We start from the raw sequence: 26,393 nt of genomic DNA, 5'->3' as shown, positions 1-26,393 counted from the left end.
GATGGTGAACTGACCCAACTGAGTCCTCAGAGTTAGTAAAAGGCAAACTGCAGCTTCGAACCAATTTTGTCTAGTAACAAAGGTGTTATTATTTTCCATGGAAAGTTGGCTACATATGTTCAGTGGAGCCCTTTTCTCTGACAAAATGAAACATTTACGAAAAGTGTCCAGAAAAGTACTGTCAGGTTCCTTATTTGCTTCTTCACTCCATACCTCCTAACCTCACCTTCATTGGCAGATCTGAGGGGCCCATGTGAATTGCACAGAGGCCTTCATTCATCCAACAAGCATCTATGCAGTGCTGACTATGTGCCAGCTACTCTTCTGTATGGTGGGACAAACTCCTCAAACACAGCCCTCTTGGAGCTTATATTCTAGTGTGATAGGGAGGAACTGAATAAACTATATGAAAAAGTAAACTGTTTGGTATACTAGAAGGCAGTAGATACTCCAGAGACAGATAAAGGAAGAAGAAAGAAGAAAGAAGAAAGAAGAAAGAAGAAGAAGAAGAAGAAGAAGAAGAAGAAGAAGAAGGAGGAGGAGGAGGAGGAGGAAGAAGAGGAAGAAGAAGAAGAGGGAGAAGAAGAGGGAGATGAAGAAGAGGAGGAGGAGGAGGAAGAGGAAGAAGGAGGAAGAAGAGGAAGAGGAGGAGGAGGAAGAAGAAAGAAGAGGAAGAAGAAGAGGAGGAGGAGGGGGAAGAAGAAGAGGAAGAAGAGGAGGAGGAGGGGGAGGAGGAAGAAGAAGAAGAAGAGGAAGAAGAGGAGGGGGAAGAGGAGGAAGAGGATGAAGAAGAGGAGAAGGAGGAGAAGGAGGAGGAGGAGGAAGAGGAAGAAGAAGAAGAAGAAGAAGAAGAAGAAGAAGAAGAAGAAGAAGAAAAGGAAGAAGAAGAGGGAGAAGAAGGAGGAGGAGGAGGAGGGGAGGAGGAAGAAGAGGAAGAGGAAGAAGAGGAGGAAGAAGAAGAAGGAGGAAGAAGAGGAGGAGGAAGAAGGAGGAAGAAGAGGAGGAGGAAGAAGAGGAAGAGGAGGAGGAGGAGGAAGAAGAGGAAGAGGAGGAGGAGGAGGAAGAAGAAGAGGAAGAGGAGGAGGAGGAGGGAGAAAGAAGAGGAGGAAGAGGAAAAGAAAGAGGACATAGGCAGTGCTGGGCACTTTCTCTATAGGCTCCTTGCTCCCTGGCCCCAATCATTGTCTTCTTTCTCCTCCTCTGTCAGTGTGATCCATCTGGTGAGCACGAGGCAACCTAGTGTCCGTGAACTCCACAAAGGATTGCATGTTGATAAACAGTGATAATGCAAACTATAGAGATTTCTACATCAAGTAAAATATGATTCATTTGGCTTCCATAGAAGCAGAGAGGTTTCTAGAACACCAGAGACTACAAACGGCTTTTTGCATTGCTTTTGTGACTGGGGCAGTGTTTTGGGGTACACAGGCATAGCAAAAGCTATAGGCTCCTATAGCTTTTAGGGAAGGGGGAAGAGGAGTTATAAAAAATATAAGCTGAATTGACCTCTCTGAATTCCCCAGGAAAGATAAAATATCTGTGGAAAAAGTGTTAGGACTCCTAAAAGTATACCGTATCAGCATTGCAAATTATAAAGTGAAAGTCATGGTCCTTTAGTGGCAAGATAACATAAAAATTGCAAAATGTTACTCAAGAGAGGAAATGTGTGTGTGTGTGTGTGTGTATGTGAGAGAGAGAGAGACAGAGACAGAGACAGAGACACAGAGAGAGAATGCAAACCAGAAACGTAAATTCTGGGAGAGGGTATGTAGGAGTTAGCTGTGTACCACATTCAAAAGAAGAACCATGCTAAAGCAGGAATTGGTGGTTCAGGACCATGGACATGCCCGCACCCCAACAACAAACAAAATCCAGGAGATGCAGACACAGAATCAGTATTGCCATGCCCAGCCGTAGCCACTACTCTATATCTACTATATGGCATTGAAGAAAGGGTATAACACATGCTATCCATGTCCTGCCCTCATCCCCTTAGCCCTGACCTCTGTATTCTGAAGGATGGTTACTGTACCTGCAATCCTGTGCTGGAAGCCTTTGGTTGTGGTCATGTGTGCATGCTCTGCCTGTGCATAGGGCAAGCTCACAGTGCTGCTGGGAAGAAGCATTCAACCAGTGATGGAGCTGGTGGATTAACGTGCCAGTTCCCAGAGCTGCGGTACCTCTGAGGAGTATTCTGCTCTGTCTCTCACAGTTCCCCAAAGGGACTGGCCTCTGGTTGCCCACAGCAGTATCTGGCTCTAAAAGAGACCCTGGATGCTTCTGTCACGTCCATGCCTCCTGATCTCATTCCCTGCCTGTGTTTCCTGGGGGAGCATGATGATCTCTGGAAAAGGACATGCGAGCTGAGATCAAGAGACAGATGCTTAACTAACTGAGCCACCCAGGTGCCCCTCATCTGTTCATCTTTAAAGTCAGGAAAATAAACCTTGCTCACCCTACCTACAAATGTGCCTAAAGAAATTTCAATCTCTAGTGAATATTAAAATAATTATAAATGTACTGTCAAAGAAATGTGCCTGCTTTTATTATTTTATTCAAAAGATTACCCAGAAGACCAAATGTCTTTGGGAGCACCTTTAAGTCTGAAATTAACCTAGGGCAGAATACAAGTTGCGAAGTACCAGGAGACCTAACATCTGATTTCTTAGTACGTCATACATGGTGCCTGCATCCTGAAGCCAGGGAATGGACCTTGTTCATTCCTTTAGTGCCAGACCTTAGCCTAGTGCCAAGCATATAGTAGGTCCTTCGTATCCATTTGTTAAATGCATGAACTATTATGAATCTGCATGTGACACTGAATAAGTCACCTAACCTCTCTGGCCTTAAGCCAAAGCTGTCTTTGAGTTCATAGCAGCTCTACAATTTAGGATGTGAAAGAATATTGGCCACTGTATTGTTTTGAGAAAACACAAATGCAGCTAGATGGACTGGAAAAGGACACACGAGCCCCTGGGAGGCTGCATCGGCCAAAGGCTAGTATTGCTGGAGCTGGGAGGAAATTCAGTTTCTTTGTTCCTAGTAAGAAATAGACCTTAACAGAAGATACAGAGGAGGAAGAGGAAGAAAGAAAGGAAGTATAGAGGAGAGGTCTCTGTACAAAGTCCTGGGCCAGATGAGACAGGAAACAAGGACATAAAGGATTTCAGGATTGTTGTTTTACCAAAAGGAGCCAACTGGAACTTCACCCAGCACTGAGGCTGCAACAAGTCAGAGGGAAAAGCTGAGGCAAAAGAAATGGAGCCATCAAGAGAAACATGCCATCCTCTGCCAATTTCAGTCCGGAAAGCACATTCCTAGGCTCCTGAGACCCCATGGAGTCAAAGAGAAAATCTGAGCTGGGCTTGGCAGTCCCAGAAAGCATGTCATTTGCTCAGGAAAACTGGGCTCTCATAGCTCCAGCCGAGGTGAATCAGATTACATTTTGATTGTTTAATTGTCCAGTTCTCCTCCTAAATGTCTGAAAGGAATTATACCAATAGCTGTTTGGAATTGAGTCCATCAGGCAGGCCCAGAAGGAATTATCAGGGCCATCTTCTTGATGTTCCTCATAACCCAATTTGTCATCAATCCCATTTTGTAGGTGAGAAAACAGAGTCCCTATAAGGGAATGTGAGTCACTCAATCTAGAGTTGGGGCTCCCTCCAGATCTGACTCCTAAGTGCTCTCTCTCTCTCTTTTAAATGTTTGTTTGTTTGTTTGTTTGTTTATTTAGAGAGAGAGAGCGGGTGAGAGAGCACAAGGGGGAAGAGGCAGAGACAGAGAGAATCCCAAGCAGGCTCTGCACCATAAGCAGAGAACCCAATGAGGGGCTTGAATTCACGAACCACAAGATTGTGAGCTGAAATCAAGAGTCGATGCTTAACCAACTAAGACACCCAGGCACCCCACCTAAGTGCTCTCTTGACCCCACCACAGGGCTTTTACCCATGAGCACAGCCAAAGAACATGTCATGGAATCAGGAGAATTTGGATGAGTGGAGTATCTCAAAATCAAGAACTGGTCATACAATAAGATTTCACAACCTCCACCCCCTTGTCCAGAATGGTGCCCTTTGCTTCCACATTTCTTTATCAAGGGGCCCCATTTGTCATTCTGCATGTTAGACTCAAAGGAAAGAGGCTGTTCTAAGATGCATTCACCACCAGAGACAACTAATGGAAAACTTCCCAAGAAGAGAGAGAAAGGAGCCTGCAACATTGCACACCTGCCATGCAGGAGAGGCTTGGGAATGCAAATGGCAGGCACAAGGTAGATAATTCCACCAGATTGGTGGGCATGGCATGCCCAGCAAAGGGTCATATCTAGAGTCAGGACTCCCGCCTTCTGGCCTCAGTGCTAATGGTAATGTCTTCCTCTTTTGGGCCTCAGTTTCCCTATCGCCAAATTAAATGATTATCCTTGATAACCTCTGGGCTTCTCCAAGCTCTGAGGTTCCAGTCTTCAGTGGGGTTCTGGGTTGAGGGACAGGCTTCAGAAAAGGTTAAAGGGCTTTAGCAAGTAAGAACAGGCTTGACTCTCAAAACCTGAGCAACTGCTCAGAGTGGAGCACGAGTGAGAAAGGAAGAATCATTTAACAGATTACATCTTAGCATTGCTCATGTCGAAAAGTGGCCTCGTAGGCAGCTCTGTGGTCTTGGACAAATCTCTTCTCCACTGTGACCCTCAAGTCTCCAGGCATAATCTGAGTAGTGGTCTACCATCAGCACCCAGCAGTGGTTCGGACCCAGTGGCATCCTAGTCCATCCGGGGCCCTGACCATCCCAAACACCAGGGTGACAGATGGAGAAAGAAGCATTCTCTTAGGAGTTGTAGGAGAATCTCTCTTGTAGGGGAAGGGTGACCCTGTTTTTTGTGGGGAAGATGTCCTGATGAGATCATTGGGACCCTCCAGGGTCTGGCTATCTGCTTCTGAGAAAGAAGGAAGGGTCTCCTCCTGAGACAGAAAAGAGAATGTGCAATTCCTACAGTGAAGGAAGTCATAACAGACTCTGCAGGGAGATAGTTGGGGGTGAGGAAAAGAGTTGAGGGCAGGTAGGAAGGTTCACTGCTATAGGATGTGGCCACTCTCTTTGTCCACTCAGCTTACATCTCCATATTTGGTAATGCTTGAGAAATCGGGAAGTGCTCAATGATGTTGAGTATCTTCTGGAAGCAAGTAAGTAGAGTGAGTTTTCAATCTGAGGTTAAATAGGCAAAACAGACAGAAAAGGCAATAAAAGCTAGTAGTACAATGTGAACCTTTGAGAAAGATCTTTGTAGGATGAAGGCGTGCTCACTTTATTTTTTTAAATATTATTTATGTAAGTAGTCTCTACATCCAACATAGGGCTCAAACTCACAACCCTGAGATCAAGAGCCCCATGCTCTTCCACATGAGCCAGCCATGCTCCCCAAGACATGCTTACTTCAGAAGCCCCACTCCACGGTCAAGCGCACCCAACACAGTTGAGTTGAGGTTGACGAGGTGATATAAGTAATGTTGCATTTTTAGCTCTTAAGTAAACATTTATGATTTTGAAGTTTTGTTGTTGTTGTTGAACTTGAGAATATATTTCCTCTCATCCATTTTTGTGGGTTCTACCTGTGCTTGTAATGCTCATTTAGTATAGTGCTTCGGTAGAAGTGACTCTAAGGCTGTGGGTTTGCAGGATATTTTGCGTACATCTTAAAGAGGGCTCAGAATTTAAGTGAAAGTGGGGATATTCAAGAAAAATTCCCTGGTAATAGAAAGTTAAGTGTTTGTTATATCCGTTCCCAGGGGCTACACTAGTAATTGCCTGTCCTGAGTGGTGGCTGCTTGTCTGATGACACTTACCTCCCAGGTTCTGGGAGGAACATGGAGGATGGAACCTGTCTCCACAGCTCCCAGGACTAAGGCCTCCATGAGATGAAGAGGTCGGGGCTGGGAGAGAGGTCATGGCACAGGTTCTCACAAGGATGCCCCTTGGGGAAGGGGCTCAGTATTCACTGAGCACTTTCTCTGGCTCTGGAATTTTATACACACCATATCTTTCAGTCCTCAACTGGACTCTTCAATGTGGACACTCCTACTCTCATTTAACAGATGAGAGTACTGAGGCTCACAGTCATGAAATAGCTCTTCTAAGATCAACAGCTGGGGCAGAGCCAGAATTGGAATCCCAGTCTGTCTGATTCTAATGATAGTGTGCTTTTTGCTTACATTATACTGCTAGAAAAGGAAAAATGAAAGGAAGAAAGGGAAGGGAAATAAACAAAACATGGAGGGAAAAGTTGTTCACGTCCTTACCCCCTCACTTGAGAAGAGGGGCATCAACAAGCTCGAGAGAGAGGTAGCTGGACCTCCACCCAGTCCTTACTGCCTCCCACACCCATGCAGATGTGTCATGGAGAAATGCTTCTCTGCATTCTCCGGAGAAGAACAAAGTTGGGATCACCAACTATCAAAATGGTGGTCCCTCTGGGCCTCATCTCCACAGTGGGGTCACCCCCCTTCTACCATAGTCAGCAGAGGAGCAAGGGCAGAAGGGTCTGAATCACTTTAAGAACCATTATTAGCCACAACGGGGGCTATAATAATCAATGCTAATTTGCACACTGCTGCTTCCCAGAGGCCCCTGATCGAGAGGAGAAGTGTGATTTCTTGGGCTGGAGTTATTAACACACGCCACATCTAGGCCAAGGGAAGGGCTCAGACAGCCTGAAAGGTGGGGGGCTTACAATTTCCACTGTCTCTTCACCTCTCCCCAGCCTATGTCTTTCGAATACTTCGCATGAAATGGCTATAGCTTCTTTCCTCAAATCATGTTGGGTTAGAAATGAGGGGACCCAAAGTGTGCATCCCATCAGTGCTTCCTGTTTTTCTTTTGGGGTATTTTAGTGATATTTTGCTTTTGCTCTTTCATTCATTTCTTAAACATTTCCCGCAGTATTACTTTTTTTTTTTTTTAAAGATGACTTTTTTTTTTTAATGTTTATTTATTTTTGAGACAGAGAGAGACAGAGCATGAATGGGGGAGGGTCAGAGAGAGAGGGAGACACAGAATCTGAAGCAGGCTCCAGGCTCTGAGCTGTCAGCACAGAGCCTGACGCGGGGCTCGAACTCACGGGCCGTGAGATCATGACCTGAGCTGAAGTCGGACGCTTAACCGGCTGAGCCACCCAGGTGCCCCTCCCGCAGTATTACTTTTATGAATTTATCCAGCCATCCGGTCAAAACACTCTGTTGTGTCTTATTAAGTGCAGGTTCTGGGCTTGTTGACAGCAGATGTGAACATGGATTAGCCACAGCCACTGCCCTCCAGGAACTCATGTCCAGTAATCGTTGGAAACTCTGCTTCCCCCTGAAAATGTGGGGAAATTATTGACCCTCCCCAATCACCAAAATGCCTGCAACTCATGAATACATAACATTACATATAAGTTCAAGGGAATTCATAGACCTCATGCCAATCCCCCCGCATCCCATGGAAGTCCACTTATCCCCACTCAGTGGAATGATGGTAGGACCTATGTTTCATGGCAGGACCCATCTGAGGGAGGACCCATGCTTGAGTGAAATATCATTTTGGGTGTTTCATAAAGGGACAATGTTCCCTCTGATAAAATAAGCGAAGGAGAGGATCCTGGCACCTCTGAGAAACGGGTATACAGATCTTCCTCAACATACGACAGGTCACATCCTAATAAACCCAACACACGTTGAAAACACTGTAAGTCAAAAATACATTTGTATTCCTAACCTACTGAACATCCTAGCTTAGCAGGTCGACCTTAGACGTGCTCCGAACATTTACATTAGCCTACAAAGTGGGGCAAAATCATCTAACGCAAAGCCTATGTTCTAATAACATGCCGAATACCTCATGCAATTTCTTGAATACTATGCTGATGGCGGCAGACAGAATGGCTGCGTGGGGACAGAGTGGTTGTATAGGTATCAGTTGCGAGGTACTATGCCCAGCACCACAAGCTGTGTCAGACGACATCCTGCTAGCCCAGGAGAAGATCAAAATTCAGAATTCCAAGCACGGTTTCTACTGAATGCATGCCGCCTTTTGCACCGTTGAAGAATTGTAAGTTGAAGCATCATAACTTGGAGATCGTGTGTCATGTTAAAACCCAGTATTCCGACTGGAAGCCAAGAGCATTGGTTCCGAAAATACCACTAGCTTGCTCTGTGATTTTGTACGTGTTCCTTCCTTCCTCTCACTGGACCTCAGTTTTATCATGTTTCCAAATAATCACTTATTCCAAGAGCTCTGAGAACCCTTCTAGTCCTGACATTCTAGGTCACCCAGGCCAGCCTCTTCTCCATTTCCAAGATGTGGCCTCTTCTTCAGGAAGCCTGATTATGCCTCACTCGCCTCAACACCCCGATGCTGCCCAGGAGATCCCGGATCCCAGCAAGGGCTCCCCACTCACACCTGCTCCTCTCCCAGCTGGCCCTTCTTAAGGATGATCCGCGGCTTTGGTGACAGACACCAACATGGATCCCACCCCAGAGAGTGTGGCCTCAGGCAAGTTCTTTAACCTCTCTGAGGCTCGATTTCCTCCACTGGAAATAACATGGGAATAATAATACGTATCTCTTAGGCTTACTGGGCCCTAATCCTATCCGGTGAACTAGTCACGTCACTTCCAAATGCTACTTTCTTAGAAGCTTTTTCCTCCTCCCTCCCTTATCCCTGCCCTCTCTCTTCTTTTCTGTGAGACTTGTCATATTTATCCCCACTCTACTTTCTCCTCGGCTGCACAGCCAGGCCGTTTCCATAAATTGCACTGGTGGAGGGAAATCAGAGGAGCAGATAAACCCCATCCAGCCCTTGAAAGTGTTGGAGACCCAGGGGAGGGCCTGGAGGCAGCCTCTGGGTTTCCCACACAGGAAGCAGGGCCAAGCAGAGCCAAAGGGCCCCCGATACCTTTCAATTGCGCAGGGTGACGGCATTGGAAGGAGCACGTGCTACCAAAGGTGGTGCCTTTAAGGCAGGAGAAGGACGCGGCGTAGACGTGATGCTGGTCCGGGACGCCACAGTCCACTGGCTCACACGCCACCTGCTTGTTCCACTTGCCCTCGGTGCAGGTCACCATGACGCTGGGTCCCGTCTGAAAGGCAGAGGTGGGCACGGTAAGGGCATGCAGACGGAATCCCGCAGGTCGGAAGACCCTCTTTTCCCCCAGCGACAGCTCAGAGTCTCATCCTGGCTCCAGGAGGTCACTGCTTCAGCTCACTTCTAACAATCCCCACAACTGTTTGGATTTGGTATCTCAGTTCCCGTTCTCCAGATGCAGACACTGAGGCTCAGAGATATTGATTGGCTCCAAGTTACACAGCTGTAAAGAGGATACATGGGACTCGAACTAAAGGCTGCACTCTTAACTGCTCCCTGGAAAGTCTCCCGGATTAGTATTCCTATTGTGTTGATGAGAATCTTAAGACTCAGACCTCTTGGAGCCTGACTTCTTTCCTGAAATAGCCTGTGAAATATGGCACAACAGTGGGTCACTGGCTCTTGGTCTTTGTATCTTTTCTTGGCTCTGCAGGAGGTAATAGGGAGCCTCTTGTTCTGTGTGGTACGGAGTGGGCATAGCCCTGGGATACTGGAGGCCCGGATGTGAGTCCTTTGTGCTGAGTCTATGGGCAGGTCCCTCTCCTGACCTGAGCTTGCCCGCTCGCACTGAACCCAAGGATTGCTCTAAGAGCCACTCCCTGCTCTGAGATCTGATGGTTCAGTAGTTGAGAGAGATAGACATAAACAAGGAACAAGCCTGGGACAAGCGAAAAGAGTCGGCAGGGATTTGAACCAAACCAGAAGATGGCAGGGATGCGCGGGTGGAAGGGTGAGGCCAAGCTTCAGAGCCAAGGGAGGGACTGCCATCAGCAGCCCGCAGGCTGCCATTCAAGGAGGGAGCCGCCAGATCCCAGGGGACTGAGGATGCCAAATGTTGATCTGGGATCTTAAAAGCAAAGGACATTTTTCCCCTCCTAAGCACACATCAAAGGGAGCAGAGGTCCTTCGCTGCCAAAACAGCCTAATTGTTTCCACAGGAGTTCAGACCTGTCGTGTCTGACACGAGGAAGTAGGTGTCTAAGACAAGTGATCGAGGGCTCCGGGGCTCCCACGTGGGACTCTGTTCAAGCCCAGAAGCTCTACACAAATGTCTCTCATAGACAAGTAGTGTGCGCTATGTGCCTTCAGCATGAAGGTGACGCCCGCTGGCAGGGTCCTGGGAAAGGCTGCATCTAGTGACAGAGCCCCTGGCACCCTCAGATCTCATGACTTCACGGCCCCCTCACCCCACTCCCCACAGCCACCTGAGATCCCACGGCGGCACGTGGCTGAAGCAACATCCTGCCGCATCTCAGATCCACCCACGGCCATTCCCCTTGGGCAGCACACTTCCCTCTTCCACAAGCTCCTCTCATGACTCCTGAGGGCTCTCCCTGTGACCAGTGTCAACGCCAGACTCCAAGCCACCACCGAGTGGGCAGCCAGACGACCTTTATCAACCATGATCTGACCACATCACCTTCTTCAACAGCTCCCTGTTGCCCCGATAAAGATAAACCTCAAATTTCCTGACCAACCTAACAGGGCCTCACACTGGTGGATCTTGCTTGCCCGCCCCCCAGCCTCATTGCTTGGACGAGTTCTGGAAAGAAAGAATCGGTCTGCGGCATGCTGTTTCTCACCAACAGACTTCCATCTGCCATTTCTGTCTGTGCACAGAGCACCGATTTCTCCCTCCCCAGCCACACACCCTGGTGCCTATCTATCCAGTGGTTTTCAAGCCACTTCTTCCAGGGTGAGGCCCTCTGGGCTTCTACCACACCCTGCACTTGCCTTTACCCGTGTTTCTCACACTGTGAAGTCATTCCTCACTCCTTGTCTGCTCGCGGCAACAGTCACTAGGCTCCTGAAGAGAAGGAACTAGGTTTATCTTAGTGACATTTTTTTTTTCCTCTCTCTAGCACCTAGTACAGCATCTGGTTCCTGGCGAACAGATGTGTTACAATCTGTTTTACAATTACCACGAATGAGCGAACACCTCATTGTCGGAGGGCTCACCTCTTTCCAAAGCAGCCCCCTCAACTGAAGCAGAGCTCTGCCTGGGAGGATGTCATTCCAAAATGCTCAGCCTCTGGTTCCGCAGGTTTGTAACCCTCACAAAGACTCCGATACAGGTTGTATGGAACGCTACCTTGCACGGGAACCATTGTCTTAGAAATTCCGCACCGGTGGGTTGACTCATTCAATCCACACATATTTACGGAGTATCTCCTGTGTGGCAGCACGGTCTGAAGTGCTGGGGATTCAGCAGGGGACACGCTCACCGCCCGGTCGGCCTCTCCCGGGCTGGAGAGGGGACCCTGAGCCCAGCACCTGCGCATACCTGGCTCTTGATGAGCTCGTCATCCCGCTGGATCTGGAGCACGTAGCCTGTCCGGCATCTCACGGTACACCGGGCGCCGTGGTAGCGGTCGCTGCTGGAGCAGTTGAGAGAGGCGTTTTCCACCGCCAGCTCCGGGCAGTCGGCGGCCTCACATGCGAAGTGCACACAGCTGGGGAGGAAAGGAACAGGAGGGTCAGAGGGAGTTTCCCTGCAGGATCACTGCATGCCAGCTGGGAGGTAAAAAGCTCAAGGCGTCCCCCTCCAAAATTTTGGGAGCTGAGACAGAGGGGAGGGAGAGTTGCCGGCTTTGGTGAGGAAGACTCTGGAGGCAGTGGCCACAGTGTATCACAGGGCATGGTTTATGGAAACAGAGAAGCCAGGGTTCAAACATGGCAGAGAGCTGTCTGTGTTATGCATCTTCAAACCTCACAGAACCTCGGTTTTTCCATCTGTGAAATAGGGATCATGATCACAGCAAGTACACACTGAGTCTCTCACATGCCAGGCACCAAAGATGAACAGCAGACTCTTCGTATTCTGTAACAATACTCACTTTCGAGGGCGGTGGTGAGAAATCAGATAGGTCAGGAAAGGCACAGAGCAGAATTCCCGGCACGTAAAGACACTCCCTAACTGACAGCTAATGGTATAAACAAGTCTATGCTCTATAACTTAGAAGCTGTGTGACTTTGGGCAAGGTACATCACCTCTCTGAGCTTCAGAGCACTCTCAGATTTGGCCAACCCATAGGGTCATGAGACCCAACTGAGGTGCTGATTGTAGAAGTCTTTTATAAACTGTAAGGTGACTTCTGGATTGTCAGTAAAGCTGTTCAATGATCATGCCTTGCTTCTTGGTGTGGCTACTGTTCTAATCTTGCTGTCGATTTGAATTCTACCCACTTCTCAAGTCTGCGCTCCACGTAAATTTGTACAGGAAAATTTCCCCTGTATTCCCTGTGTTCCCAGGGGAGATCCCTGGCAGGCCTTCTGCCCTCCTTTCTCTGACTGGCCTCACGCTTCATGCATTGAAAGCACGGGGTCCGGGTACCCACCATGTGCCGGAATGTGTGCTAATCCTTAAGGAAATGGAAATATAAAATCCCTGTACTGCATGGTCTTTCCCCTTATGTTTACTGTTACACAGACACTCAGTAACTTTAGCGACTATTCACTGATTGCTTAGGTACATGAGCTCACTCCATGCTCACAACACCCCTATGAGCTAAGTGTTATTCATTTTATAGCTGGAAAAATCGGGGACCGGTGAGATCAAGTTACTTCTGTAACTTCCCACCCAGATGTGTGGCTCCAAAGTCCTTGTTGTCAACCTTGCCCCTCACCTGGACTAGAACTTTGCTGAGGGTAGAGATACTGCCTGTTTCATCTTGGGGCACTCTGCACTGCGATAAAGATGCTTTGCATATGGTAGGTGCTTCTTAGTAGCAAGAAACAAGTGGGGGGGGTCTCGCAATTGCTGTTAAGCACTTTGAGGAGGCTGAGACGTTCACCGGGAACACAGAAAGCTTGTAGGGGGCAGTTTTCTCTAATGTTTGCCTCTCTATGTCCACACCAATGTCGGCCACAGGGTGTGCACAGAGAGCTAGGTCTAGATGTGCGCTCAGAGCCTCAAGGCTTTCACTTTCCTGTGTTTATCTAGGAGACAGGGAGTAAGTGGTGGCCAAACCAGCTTAAGAAGAAATTCACAATTTTTTTTTTCTTGGTCCCCATTTCAGGATACCCCACTGAGGGTTTTACAGGAAGATAGCTACCCACCTCCATGCTCTATGTCCTGCTCAGAAGTATGGGGAGAATCAAGGGGTAAGGGTGGGGGTATGAGCTAACAGCCTCCAAACATCACAAATTCACTTTTTAAAATACTCGGAAAAGGGAAGCGTTTGAGGCTTTAGACCCACACCCACGCGGGCTTTGCAATCCCCACATAACCCCCTTCCCAAAGGCAACGCGTGAGAGGGATTAAGTGACACTTGCTGAGATATTCGATTCTCCGCCCTCCTTTCTACCCCCCACCCCCCCACCCCACCCCCGACAGTCTCCCCTGCATTGTGCCATGTGGAGGCCTCTAAGAGACTATAACTCTGGAGTCAACGCAAGGGCTCTGACACCAAACAATGCATCTGTTCACGGTGTGTAAGCGCCGGGGGCAAGAGCCACATGGTTCCAATTTAAATAGATTTACTCTGTAAGCTACCAGCTCCTGAGCTAGTCTTCTGACCTATGCCTTACAGTGCGGCCATGCTCGCTCCGTGCTCCCAGGATGACGGCCAGGGGGCTCCGGGCTGCTCCGGGCTATGGGGCCACAAAGGTAAAAGCAGCCTGTACCTGCCCCCCACCCCCATGTCTCTGCACATTAATGTTCCTCGTAAGAAAAAGGATAAACTGAAACAATGGATTTCCTACAATGGAAAAGGCACAGGACTTAGGAACTGGGCAAATCCGGCCTCTACATGCAGGAATGCCCCTTATCGTTAACCTTGGAAAGTTACATAGTACACGGAGCCTCAGTTTTCTCCTCCGTAAAATGGAAGTAAAAATCCAATTTCTCTCTCAAGAGTATCAACAGGGTGACAGGTCAGCCACTCATTCATCTATTCCACAGACCTTGGGTGGGGGCCTCGATGCACACCAGACACTGTTGTAAACCCTGGGGATACACGAAAATTCCTGCCACCTGTGTCTTTGAGGAAGAAGGACATGCACCCCAGAAAAGTCATAAAGAAGCCTATTTCAGGCACAGAAAGGGCACTAACGAGGAAATTATAGAGGACGACTGTTGGGGGTTGGGGGAAAGGCACCATGTGCAGATGGGTCAGGGGGAGGAAGCCTCCATGAAGAGGGGACATCTGAACTAAGACCTGGATGAAACGAAGGGATAAGCCAAGCAGAGGTGTGGAGCAGAGGGAATCCCAGGCAGAGTAAAGAACATATGCAAAGGTCCAGGACTGGATGGAGCTCACTGTGTTTGTATAATAGAAAGCCCCATGCACGAGAAATGCTTTGGAAACTATGATATTGGCAAGAGAAGATGGTTTCTCTGGCTCTCTCTGCTGTAGAAGGAAAATATCCCCTGGTACATGAGTTATCTGACCAAAAGGTTTCATGGCCAAAAGAATAGGGTAGCACTGGATTCATGAGAAGTCAGCTTTTTTCTTTTTCTTTTTTTTTTTTTTTAATTGCAGAACTTCTCAGAACCTTGATGTGGATTTCCAGGAGGGGCTAAGACACATATCATTTTCCAAATTCTGATAACCTTTTCCAGTGTGTCATTTCTGGATTAGTGTCCTCCAGAGAACACTGTGGGGACTGAGGCATCCCTGCTTTTTCAGCACATCTGTGCATGCCTGGCTCACAGGCTTCAAAACAGGGAGAAAGGGGGAAGGGAAGGGAATCCGTGCCAGGTATGAGCCCCTGTGTTTTACCTACATCACCTGATGTGCATCCTCACCATAACTTCTTGAGGTAGTACAATTACTCCCATTTTCAAGAAGAGGAAAGTGACACTCAGTGAGTTTAGCTGGCTGGCCAAAGGCGCTCTGTATGGACAGAATGTCAGTGCTGTTGTGCCGGCCTGTCCCCTAAGCCCCTGCTCTTCTCTTTACATTCCCATCAGCTGGAAGGGTTGTATGAACACATTGTCCAAAAATGATAAACATTACCCCAAATACCCCTCCCAAATAACTCCCTGACACGGCCCTGTCATTTCTAAAATACAAAAACAAAAATCAAAACAAGAAAAACAAAAGAAAAACCTCTGTCTTCATTTTAAAAGGGGGGCAGGTGGGGCTCCTGGGTGGCTCAGTCTGTTCAGTGCCCAACTCTTGATCTCGGCTCAAGTCATGATCTCATGGTTCATGGGTTCAAGCCCCTCACTGGGCTCTGCACTGATGGTGCAGAGCCTGCTTGGGGTTCTGTCTCTCCTTCTCTCTGCCCCTCCTCCACTTGTGCTCTCTCTGTCTCAAAAAATAAATAAATAAACTTAAAAAAAAGTCTTTAAAAAATGGGGGAATGATTTAATACCCATGATGGGCAACAAAAATAAGAAAGAAAAAAAGAAGACACTTCTCGGAGTAAGTTGGCTAATCCAAGGGATGGGGGAAGGGGCTTTTATCAATGAAATTCTCACAGGTGGGTAAAGGAGGAGACACACATCCCCCATACAAAGATATATAAATATTTTTTTCCATATATATATATATTTAATATATTTACTTATAGACTCAAGTTTCGTATAGAGGTATATCCTTCAGTGATTCAATAGCCAACCCCCAACTGCTGTCCCCTCTGCCCAGGGAAATGGCCCCCAGTCATGCATAACAGGATCCAAAACTGTTCAACCAGGATCCAAAAGACCAGCACTGGAAGGGCTGCTGAGGGTCCCATTCCTGGCTGTGTCCCTTGACTCTTGGCCCAAGTCCTGTAGCTACGCTGTGGGGAAGGGGGGATAATAATAATCCCTGTTTATAGATCACTGTGGGTTACCTCAGATGGAGACCACAGAAAAGTCAGCATGTCCACACTGGAAATGAATGGAAGACACTCGTGGCACCTTCCCAGCGCTGCAGGGTCACTGGGAAGGGAGACTGAGACAGTGATGAAGATAGGGCTCCTTTTTCCCTTCCGGGGAATGCAGCGACTACTGGAAGGGAATCCTGAAAGGCTCTTGAACCCTGGAATCCTAGAAGCCAGAGGCAGTGGCCCAGGGGTGATGAGGCCCCGTCGGATGCCTGCAGGGTGGGGACAGCAGCGCGTTGTGCGGGGCGCCCGAGGGAGGGGCGGCTGGCCGAGCAGCAGGTCACTACTGGTGCAGGTGGCCCACGGCACCGACCCCATCGTGTCTCCAATCTGCCGATGTCTTTACTATGAACACTCCTGACATTTACATGTTGGCAACTAATTACAGAAGAGGATTAACGGGGGGCAGATCCACATTGTTTGTGGCCTCATTGGGCCCATGTGGCAGGAATCTTGAAACTTCAGATGAAGAGGAACCTGCTTTGCCCCGGGAGGCCTGAGGACTGGATTCCAATGCCAGTTCTGCTGCTAAGTGGCCGGGTGGCCTGAGGAACTCCCTTCCCTTGCCAGGACCTCATGAGAATGCAGAACCAGAGAGTCTCTTAGAGGCTTCCCAGCTTTCAGGGACCACAGTTTTATGGAGACAAAACAATAGAGGTATCTAATTTCACAGCCCTTTGGAAGGGGGAAAAACAGACTTTGATAATCCCAGTTATTGAAAGGACACAGAAGCAGAGGAAGGCCAGTAGACATCTGACAGGAGTGGAGATTAAACAACATCTGGGAGAAGAGTCAGGAGCATCTGGTACCTTCCAAGAGACACACATGCTCAGCCACAGTGGTTCCATCTGCAGATGTGTCCCCCAGACCAGCGACTCCCAACAAGCATTCTGAGAGGTGCTGATCCCTTGTGGGCTGGCCAGTGTGGGGGAGCCTGTGGTCTCTGGCCATGAGAGGCTTCTTGCTGGGCTCCAAATCTCATACACGAATTCCTATAGAATCATCTGATGGGATAGATAGTCACGTGTGGGCTCCTGGCAGTGCACAGACTCTGGGGATGCTTGTAGGCACATCAACTCACCCCCACCCCACCCACAGTCTAAGCCCACACTGTCTACAAGGAGTCAATCTGGCCACAGAAAGAATTTGTTTCCTCCTAGAGTTGGCTTTCTAAAAGTTAGCTCTCTATTGGAACTGTCCTTCTCTGGGTGGGCTGGCATGGGGGAGTGGGAAGAGTTTCAGGTAGAGGAAAGAAGGAAGGAATGAAGGAAGGAACGAAGGGAGGGAGGGAGGGAAGGAAGAAGGAAGGAAAGAAGGAGGGAGGAAAGGAAGGAAGGAAGGAAGGAAGGAAGGAAGGAAGGAAGGAGAAAAGAAAGAGGAAAGGAAGGAGGGAAGGAAGGAGGGAGGGAGGAAGGAAGGAAAGAGGGAAGGAGGGAGGGGGGAAGGAAGAAAGGAGGGAGGGAGGGAGGAAAGAAGAAAGGAGGGAGGGAGGGAAGGAGGGAGGGAAGGAAGAAGGAAGGAAAGAAGCAGGGAGGAAAGGAAGGAAGGAAGGAAGGAAGGAAGGAAGGAAGGAGAAAAGAAAGAGGAAAGGAAGGAGGGAAGGAAGGAGGGAGGGAGGGAGGGAGGAAAGAAGGAAGGAGGGAGGGGGGAAGGAAGGAAGAAAGAAGGGAGGGAGAAAAGAAGAAAGGAGGGAGGGAGGAAGGAAGAAAGGAGGGAGGGAGGAAGGAAAAAGGAGGGAGGGAGGGAAGAAAGAAAAAAGGAAGGAGGGAGGGAAGGAGGGAGGGGAGGAGGGAGGTAGGAAGGAAAGAGGAAAGGAAGGAAGGAGGGAGGGAGGAAGGAAAGAGGGAAGGAGGGAGGGGGAAGGAAGGAAGAAAGGAGGGAGGGAAGAAGGAAGAAAGGAGGGAGGGAGGAAGGTAGAAAGGAGGGAGGGAAGGAGGAAGGAAAAAAGGAGGGAGGGAGGAAGGAAAAAAGGAGGGAGGGAGGAAGGAAAAAAGGAGGGAGGGAGGGAGGAAGGAGGTAGGAAGGAAAGAGGAAAGGAAGGAGGGAGGGAGGGAAGGAAGGAGGGGAGAGGGAAGGAGGGAGGGAAGCAAGGAGGTAGCAAGGAAAGAGGAAAGGAAGGAAGGAAGGAAGGAGGGAGGAGGGAAAGATGGAAGGAGGGAGGAAGGAAAGAGGGAGGGAGGGGGGAAGGAGGGAGGGAGGGAGGAAGGAAGGAGGGGGAGGGAAGGAGGGAGGGAAGGAAGGAGGAAAGGAGGGAAGGAGGGAGGGAGGGAAGGAGGGAGGGAAGGAAGGGACAAATAAAGGGAAGGAAGGGAAAGGGGAGAGGAAGAGAGTACTAATTGTATAAGCACATGGCTCACTGAATTTTGTAATAAACTGTTCAATTTCTGTTTAGAACCACAGGATAGATAGATAGCATATGTGTGTGTGTCAGACACACAGGAGCCTCGATCCATGGTGTGGCTTTCCTCACTGAAGAAGCCTCTTAACCCACTCACCACCATCACTACGCGCCCCCGTTGTCCCCCCTTCCCCTAGGTGTGGAGCTGGGCTTGGGCTAGAATCCCGCAACTGGACCTCTCATTTGAAAGCTGATCCTGTTTCCTTGGGCCTCTGAATTTATTCCGAGTGCTGCACCGGGACTGGAGACCCTTGAATCTAGGTCAGAACACCCGCCCGAATGGATTTTGCTGTGGTGACGCTTCTCCCAGGGCAGCCCGCTAGATATCATGCCGCTCTCGGGAGAAGAGAAGGAAAATGAGGAGGGAGAGGGTGGGAGAGGAGGCAGAGTGGGCGGAGAGGGAGGGGAGACAGCAAGAAAGAGAATCCGTGGGGTGGGGACGAGGGAGGGGTGGAGGGCTGGAGGCCGGGAGGCCAGAACAGCCCCTTTCACTACCTGGGAACCAGCTGAGAGTCAGCGGGCCGTTTCTACTAGAGCCAGCTGAACTGTGTGCTATAAAAAGTGATGCTATTTACCTTGGTGTTCTGAGAATGGAGAAAAACATCCCACGGTTTTTTACAGTTGTTGCTTTTTTCTCTTTTCTTTCCTCTCAGTTTGTTTGTTTTCAGGCACATTTATGCGGTCCTGGCTATTTGGGTAAATGCCTCTTCAGCTCTCCAGGGGCAGCTGCCTCCTTCTCCAACCCCTCTCGCCCCCTCAGAGCACTCGGGTGCGGGGTGGGGGGGTGTCCCAGCACCCCCGGCCTTGGCACTGGGGGCTCCGCCCATCCTAGCCAGGTCCGCGCTCAGGGCTGAGCCGCTGAGACCCTCAGAGCCACAGCTCACTCACCTCCCGCGGTTCTTGTCACGAAACGCTCACACATGAGCATTCCTGACAAGTCCTCTCGTCTCCTAGACGTGCTTGGCTCTGTTGAGCGCTTGGCTCTGGTGGCTTTTCGGGGCACACGAAGCAGGATTTTGCCTCCTACTGCCTGGACCGCCTTGACTCACCCTCTCTGTCCATACCTCGCAGGAAAGTGTGATAACGAAATAAAATAATGAAATAAGATAACGAAACACATGTTGCTTCCTTTCCCCTGCATCTCACCCCTCCCCGTTCTTGGGAACTACAGACTGTTTGAATTGGAAAGAACCACAGAGAACATTCGATTCATCACCATCATCCCATGGATGGGGAAACTGAGGCCCAGAGACATGGTATGACTGGCTCACATTCGTACATCCGGTCAGAGATGGGGCAACGCTTTGTCCCCGCTCAGTGCTTCTCAGTCACGAGTCCAAGAACTCAACAGATACTAAGCAATTGATTTGTTTCTGAGGTTAAACACTTGTAACTGTTTACTTCGGACACAGGAACTGCTAATTGAGAATTCAAAGAAGCCAGTTGTTGGCCTCAGTCAACTTGCCCATGGTCCCGGTGGCTGGTTAAGGATGGGAAAGCATTGCAGAAAAGGTCTAATGGATTTGCATTTCCCATCGACATTGTTTCCCTGGGTTCTGAGAATTAACTTATTTTTATAGTCTACAGAGCCAGGGATGAAAAAGCCCTTTTAGTGTGAAATATAACAGTGGGTGATATTTAAGGAGCTCTTTTGCCTCCGAATGATTGCGACAGACTTTGCACAACAGAAGCTAGAGACAGTGGGTGCAAAACAATGTGGGTTTTGCAACCACCTTTTGTGTCCCCTGTGGTGGCAAGGGTGTGGGAAAGGCAGTGGCCACCACCACCACCCCCTTTCCTCTCCTTGCTCCCAGGTAGACAGGGCTGGACTGGATTGCCTTTCATAGCGCCTCACTCTGGGGGAGCCCACTGGGACTCCCCCTGTCATTCTGTCTCCTTCTGGATCTCATTAAACAAATGTGAGAGGTGCTGTGTGAGCCTGGACCCACCCTTCCCCTTTCGGGGCCCTGGAATCCTAGAGGGTAACACGGGCGTTTGAGACACTCCAGATGTACCCGATGATCTCCAGGGTTTCTTCCAGCTAGAAGAATTTCATGCAGAGAAGCCCCACTGTCAGATCAGAAAGTGGCCATAAATATTCTGTATTAATACATCAGCCTTGCACAGTGCCTAACGGTCTACAAGAGGACTTTCATCTACGGCGCACCATTCAGCCTTCATGACCACCTGGTGGGGTAGATATCATCCTCCATTTATTCCAAAATAGGAAAGGAAGACTCAGAAAAGTGAAGTGACTTGTCATGGGCACACAGGCAAGAAGGGGAACGTTCAAGCCCAGGTCAGAGGATCACCAAAGCTCATATTCTTTCCAGGAAAACACCATGCTCTCTTCTCGTCGGACCACTAGACCACTCAGGGGCTAGTTGGGGAAGGTGGAGAGATTTCCCCATCACTGAAACACACAGTAAGCTGGGATGAAGCAAACGGCAGTCTCCCTCCATCCGCCTAAATATTCCAGTATTTCAGAGCTGGAAGAGAGCTAATCCACCTGTCTTTTCTTTGTTCAAATGCGAATGCTGAGGCCCAGAGAGGGAACGCGATGTGTAGCATGCAAGCAGGCCACTGTCAGCGCCAGGCCTGTGAGCCAGGTTAGGGGGTCTTTCCACCACCCATTCCTGCTTCCCTCCCTCACCCCTGGAATCCGGAGACACACAGGCCTCCCAGGCCCACAGGCAGAGCCAGCCAGAGGCCAGAGGATGGAGAAGGGAGAAACACGCAGACTTTTTATAGCAACACACGCATCTAGGCAGTTCCAGAAGGCGCCCATCTGCTTCTGGCTACAAAACGGCCCAGGGCGATCAGACCCAGGGTCCCTTACCTCTGCTCGGCAGGGCTGTAGGTCTCCCCTCTCTGGCAGCTGCTCAGGGTGACGGGGTCAAAGTTGTCGAAGGAGCGGAGGGCCACCCCCGAGATGGCGACCAGGGGTGAACTGAAGCTCACACGTACCGCCTGGCTGTGGTAGAAGGGCTGGCTGAGGTCATGCACCACAGGGATAATCAGGGGATTGTTCCTGCAGCTCAGGACATGGAGGCCTGCCAGGAGAGACAGAGGGCCGAGGGGCCAGGCTCATTACTCAAGGCCAGTCACGCCCTCCCCAACGGGCCCTTCCCGAAGCCCCCAGACCCTTTCATGTCACTGCACAAAAGCACCATTGGGTGGCCAGTGGGGATTTTGAGTTTGATTGAAAGTTTCTTTGTCTGCCTTTTTCTCTTGGTTCCAAATCTTTCCAATCCCTTTGCCTCCCTGCCCCCTAAGCTTTCTTGTCACCTAGCGCCCACAGCCTCTCTCCCTCCCCCAATGGCCACCTCTCAGACTAGCATCGCTGGCCCTGACCACCCTCCCACACTGCATGAGGGCTGGATGGTCTGAGTTGCTAGTTTTCAGGCTGCCTTCCCTATCCACCATAAAGATGGTGGAAATAATTCACAGCAACACGCTCTTTCCAGAGTAAGAAGCCTGCTCTCATGTTTAATCCGGGAACCGGGGAGCAGCCCTGTGAGGTAGGGACCTCTGCACTGATTCAGCAGAGGTAAGACTGAGAAGCGAGGGCAGAAGGTGGTTTTCCAGGGGCACACGGAGCAGCCAGCAGGGTAAAGTCTACATTGAACCCAAGCTTGCTTCAGCTCTCGGTTCATTCTAGAACAGGGAGCAGGTCCCCAGGCTTTGAGAAGGAAGGGAGAGGGGCAGGGAGAAAGGGCACACCCAGAAGAGAGAAGGGGGCAATGGGGTGGGATGGAGTTGGAAAAGCAGACACTGGCTTTGGTGTCCAATGGACCTTGGTTCCAATCATGGTTTAACCTGCCTCTGAGGGGACTATCACATCCTAATGATGGGACTCCAGCAATCTCCTCAAACTCAGTTTCTGCCTCTAAAATCAAGGATGACTCTAGGCACATCCCGGCAGGCCTGCTCTGTTGGGATGTTTAGCTCCCAATCCAGAAGGGCCCCTGCTGTGGTCACTCAGAATGACAAGCGTTCCATGGGGGACGGGGGGGGGGGGGGGGGGGGGTAGCAGGATGCTGAGGACAGGGGACACTACAGGGAGGGACAGGGACACGTGCAAACCTCAGACATGAAGCAGCTTCTGTGGACTGGACTTTCCCCACTCCTCAGAGCCCTTAGCAATGCCAGGACAGCTATGAAAATATTTGCTTCTCACTTAGGGAAATTTCCCAGGCATCCGGATAAGTCCAGAGGGGTTTTCTTTCTCTTTCCTATTAATATGTCCCCCCTTTGCCTCTAAAACTAACTAAATAAATAAACATAAAAACAAAACAAAAACTCTCCCTGCCCCCTTGACTTCTGCTTGACCTTGCAATGACCCCTTGCCTGCTGGCTTCATATGGGTCTTTGAAATGAGCTCCCTGCGGAAGGGTGCAGGCAGGGGTTTGAAGCCCGACCTTCTAGGCCAGCCTAGAATTCCAAACACCTGGTGAGGCTACCCAGAGGTAAACTGGAAATGTGGGAGGGGATAAGAGGACGTTCCCAGTGCCAGCTCCTGTGTGGGGCACAGTCACAACAGTCCTAAGTAATACCTCATTTAATATCTCGCGATTTCACTGTCATGATAAAGTAGCACCGTGGTCCCTACTGTGCCTAAGAGGAAAGTAAGATGCCAGATGAGGTGCTCAGAGGTCAAGAAAAGCGTTCACCTTCTTGCGCTGTGTGAGCGGAGGGACGGGAGTCAAGCCTGGGCTGTCAGCTCCGGAGCTGGGGCTGTGTCCTGTGCACCATGCATGCGTGGGTGTGCAGAGGGGTGTGCATGTGACAACTTGACAGTGCTGGTCCCGGTCCTCCCACAGCTGCTCAGCAGGTAGGACCTGACTCTTCTGCCTTCCCACTCCTGACACTGACCTTGTCTTATTCCTGCTCCTACAGGGAGCACGGCTGGTTGTGCTGGAGACATGGCTGCCATTGTCAGGCACTAAGGGACACTTCCGGCTACAGGGTAAAGAGCCATGGCTACAATTCCAAACACCTGGCTTCTCCACTCTTCCTGGTCGCTGCCATGTGACCCTCTCTGGGTCTCAGGGACTGACACCTGGAGGAATGGCCTTTGTTCAGTCTCCTTCCCAGGGTCTCTTGAGGATCACATGGGGTGCCTAAGGTTAAAGGTGCCTCGTCGAGGGAGCTGTTGAAGGGAAGACTTTGGCAGTGGCCCCTTATGCCCATATCTGCCAGATCTAGGATTCTCTGGATACACAAAAGCCTCCTGATTTGGAGGGCAACCAGAATGCCAAACAGAGAAGCAAGGAAGAGGAAAGGGGAAGGAAGAACGAGTTCTCAGCTGCCGCCCAGACCACCCCTGGGCAGATGTGGTATCAAGGGCAACATGCCCGAGAACATGCTCACCCAGATCGTGGCTCTGGTCTTTGGTGTCAAACAGCTGGACGCTGATGGTCTCCTGCTTCTGGTCCCCATAGTATGTCCCATCAGTCACCAGGTGGACAATGACAGCAGCAGCAACCATTGGCTGAGAAAAGTATGCCTGAAATGCAGGAGACATGGGAGGGTCCCTCGTGAGCTCAGGCACATGGTAGGGAAGCAGCCGTGGGGCAGGGGTTTCAAGGAGAATCTTCCATTTCAGGGACTGGGACACTCATTGTGGGGCAGAGAACCTCACAGTGAAGAGCACAGGCTCTGAGGTCAGAAACTCTGTTCCATGCGGGTTCTGCTCTTGCTGAGCTGTGTGACCGTGAGTGGTAGCTCTGCCTCTCTGGGCCCTAATTCCCTCACCTCTAAGTGATGTATCAAGTAAATAACTGTATCACAGGATGATTGTGAGGCTCCAATAAGATCATGGGAACAAAGTGGCACAGACTGAAAGCAGAAAAGAGGTATATTATTTGTCATTTCTCCATGCTAGCCTCTGAGACAAAGCTAAGTAAGACACAGCCCTTGCTTTTCTGCAGACTATGGAGCTCAAAGTAGGTCAGTAGTGTGCAAACCAGAAGTCACCATAATCCCTAGTCAGGAAGATGGCCCCAAAGACAGCAATATAATACCATATGACAAGTGCCATCCAAATGATGACCAAACACGTACAGGACCAGAAGGGAGAGAACAGTCACTTCTCTCCATGGGGATCAGCTAAGACTTCAAGGAGGAGAAGACAATCTTAAAAGGCATTGAACAATGAACAGAAGGTTCCAGGCATAGAAAACTTATCCAAAATCTTTGTCAAAACAAGAATGACTAGGGGCACTCCATGAGCAATGAAGGGATTCTATTTCAGGAAGCATCCTACTGCTAAGTGTTTTGTTCCTTGTCCTTATAATTAACACCCTCAGTGAGTAGACAAACCATCTTGAGAAAGGGTCACAGGAGTTGGTGCTTCCTGGGGGTGGGGGGTTGGTCACTGCTGGAGATTCTAAGGCTCTTCAAGCTTTGGCTTACCCGGAGCCAGAAAGTGGTCTGAGCCAGCTGGGAGTATGGGTAGCTGATGGTACAAGGGTACCAGGCATGCTGGGAAATGCCTTCACTGAGATCTATCACCTTGGTTCGACACACCTGCAAAAAGATAAAGAAAAAAATGTTTTCAAGGGTCTGAGAGGTTGGATTAAGTTCAATTTGATACATGTTTCCTATCCATCTATTTTTTTCTTAGCACCACAGGAAGAAACGGGGATGCACAGACGGAGGTCATCCGTTCCAGGAGCCCACGTCCTAATGTAGAGCAGGGAATCTCAACACTGTGAAGGAAACAGCAGATAACACGTTTGGTGGGAGACGCAACAAGGACATTCTCATGGGGACAAATCCTGCAGGAGTTGACATCTGAGTTGGGTCTTAAAGAATAGACACAGGGGAAGGGTATGGCAGATACAAAGGCTTGGAGGAAAGCAGAAACCCAGAATGCTTAGGCTGTGGTAAGTTGCCTAGTGTTCTTAGAGCTTGAGCAAAATGGCAGAAAAGGCAGGACAAGGGGTTGGATCTCACAGTCTTGAATACCAAACCGACCAACTTAGAACAAATCTGTAAATCGTGTTGAGAGCTGTATTAAGAATAAAGAAAAGACTATGACAGTATGAGCCTATCCTCCAGGGGCCATTCCCCCCACATTCTCAATGACATATGTAACAAATGGTGGTTAAAAAAACACAAAGCAAATACAGACAAGTAGAATTCTTCAGACTTAGGAGTTTCTTGTGCATTCCAAAATGATTTCATTCATTGGTTCATTCATTTATTCTAGTCATATTTATTGGGAAACTGCTACGTGCCAAGCACTCCAGGACAAGACAGATGCTGAGGGGCTCACAGTTGACAACATGTGCACATAGTTATCACGTAGGCACACACAACTGTAAAGTAGAAAACAGAAGAGTTCTATGATGAAAAAGGGTAGGGGCAACAGACTTGTTCATGAGATGGCTCAGACCTCTTGCAGAAGGCCATCCCACATTTGTGTTTTTCCTCTGACCTCTAATGTGGTTCTTCTCTCAAAACTCCCCTGTGGATTTGGGCCTGTCATTCCATGCATGCAGGGCTCAGAGGACTTACCTGCAAAAAAAGGCTAACCTAGCAGATGCTAAGGCTCTTAGAAGCTATGGAAAAAAAAAAAAAAGATAGTATCGATCATAGTAAACAATAATACACGTACAACAAAAAAGAGGGGAATAAGAAAAACTATATATAAGGATCAAAGATATCTATCCCAGCAATATCTGTAGTAGGAAAAGACTGGGAATAGTTTATATGTTATCTGTTGGGGAAGTGATGCATCAAACAAGAAATATTCACGTGACATATTTTTATACAGCAAAAGACTACTAAGAGGCCTGAATTAGATTCATACACAGGGATGATATTAGAAATATTCAACAACAGGTCTGGTATGGGTCCTGGCCACTCAAAATGGAAGCCCTACTCCTGAGTTCAAGATAGCAATGGAGAGATTGCAAGAAGCATAATATTGAGTTAAAATAAAAAGAAAGGAATGGGGGTGGCTGCGTGGCTTGGTCAGTTAAATGACTGACCCTTGGTTTTGGCTCAGGGCATGATCTCACAGTTTGTGGGTTCAAGCCCCATGTGGGGCTCTGCA

General features: G+C 49.2%; 1 protein-coding gene across 1 annotated transcript in view; it reads right to left on the bottom strand.

The window, feature by feature from the left end:
* The window catches only part of PAPPA (pappalysin 1), a 240,756-nt gene that overhangs the window by 46,380 nt on the left and 167,983 nt on the right, over positions 1-26,393 (bottom strand). The window contains exons 11-15 of the mRNA XM_042913034.1: positions 24,746-24,859; positions 23,702-23,837; positions 21,168-21,381; positions 11,399-11,567; positions 8,926-9,109 (exon numbers count right to left, since the gene is read on the bottom strand). Coding sequence (XP_042768968.1) covers positions 8,926-9,109; positions 11,399-11,567; positions 21,168-21,381; positions 23,702-23,837; positions 24,746-24,859 — 817 coding nt within the window. The remainder of the gene's footprint in view (positions 1-8,925; positions 9,110-11,398; positions 11,568-21,167; positions 21,382-23,701; positions 23,838-24,745; positions 24,860-26,393) is intronic.

The sequence above is a fragment of the Panthera leo genome, chromosome D4, assembly GCF_018350215.1.
Source record: "Panthera leo isolate Ple1 chromosome D4, P.leo_Ple1_pat1.1, whole genome shotgun sequence".
Taxonomy (NCBI): domain Eukaryota; kingdom Metazoa; phylum Chordata; class Mammalia; order Carnivora; family Felidae; genus Panthera; species Panthera leo.
The sequence above is the reverse complement of the archived record's forward strand: the minus strand, read 5'-3'. Positions and strand labels throughout refer to the sequence as shown.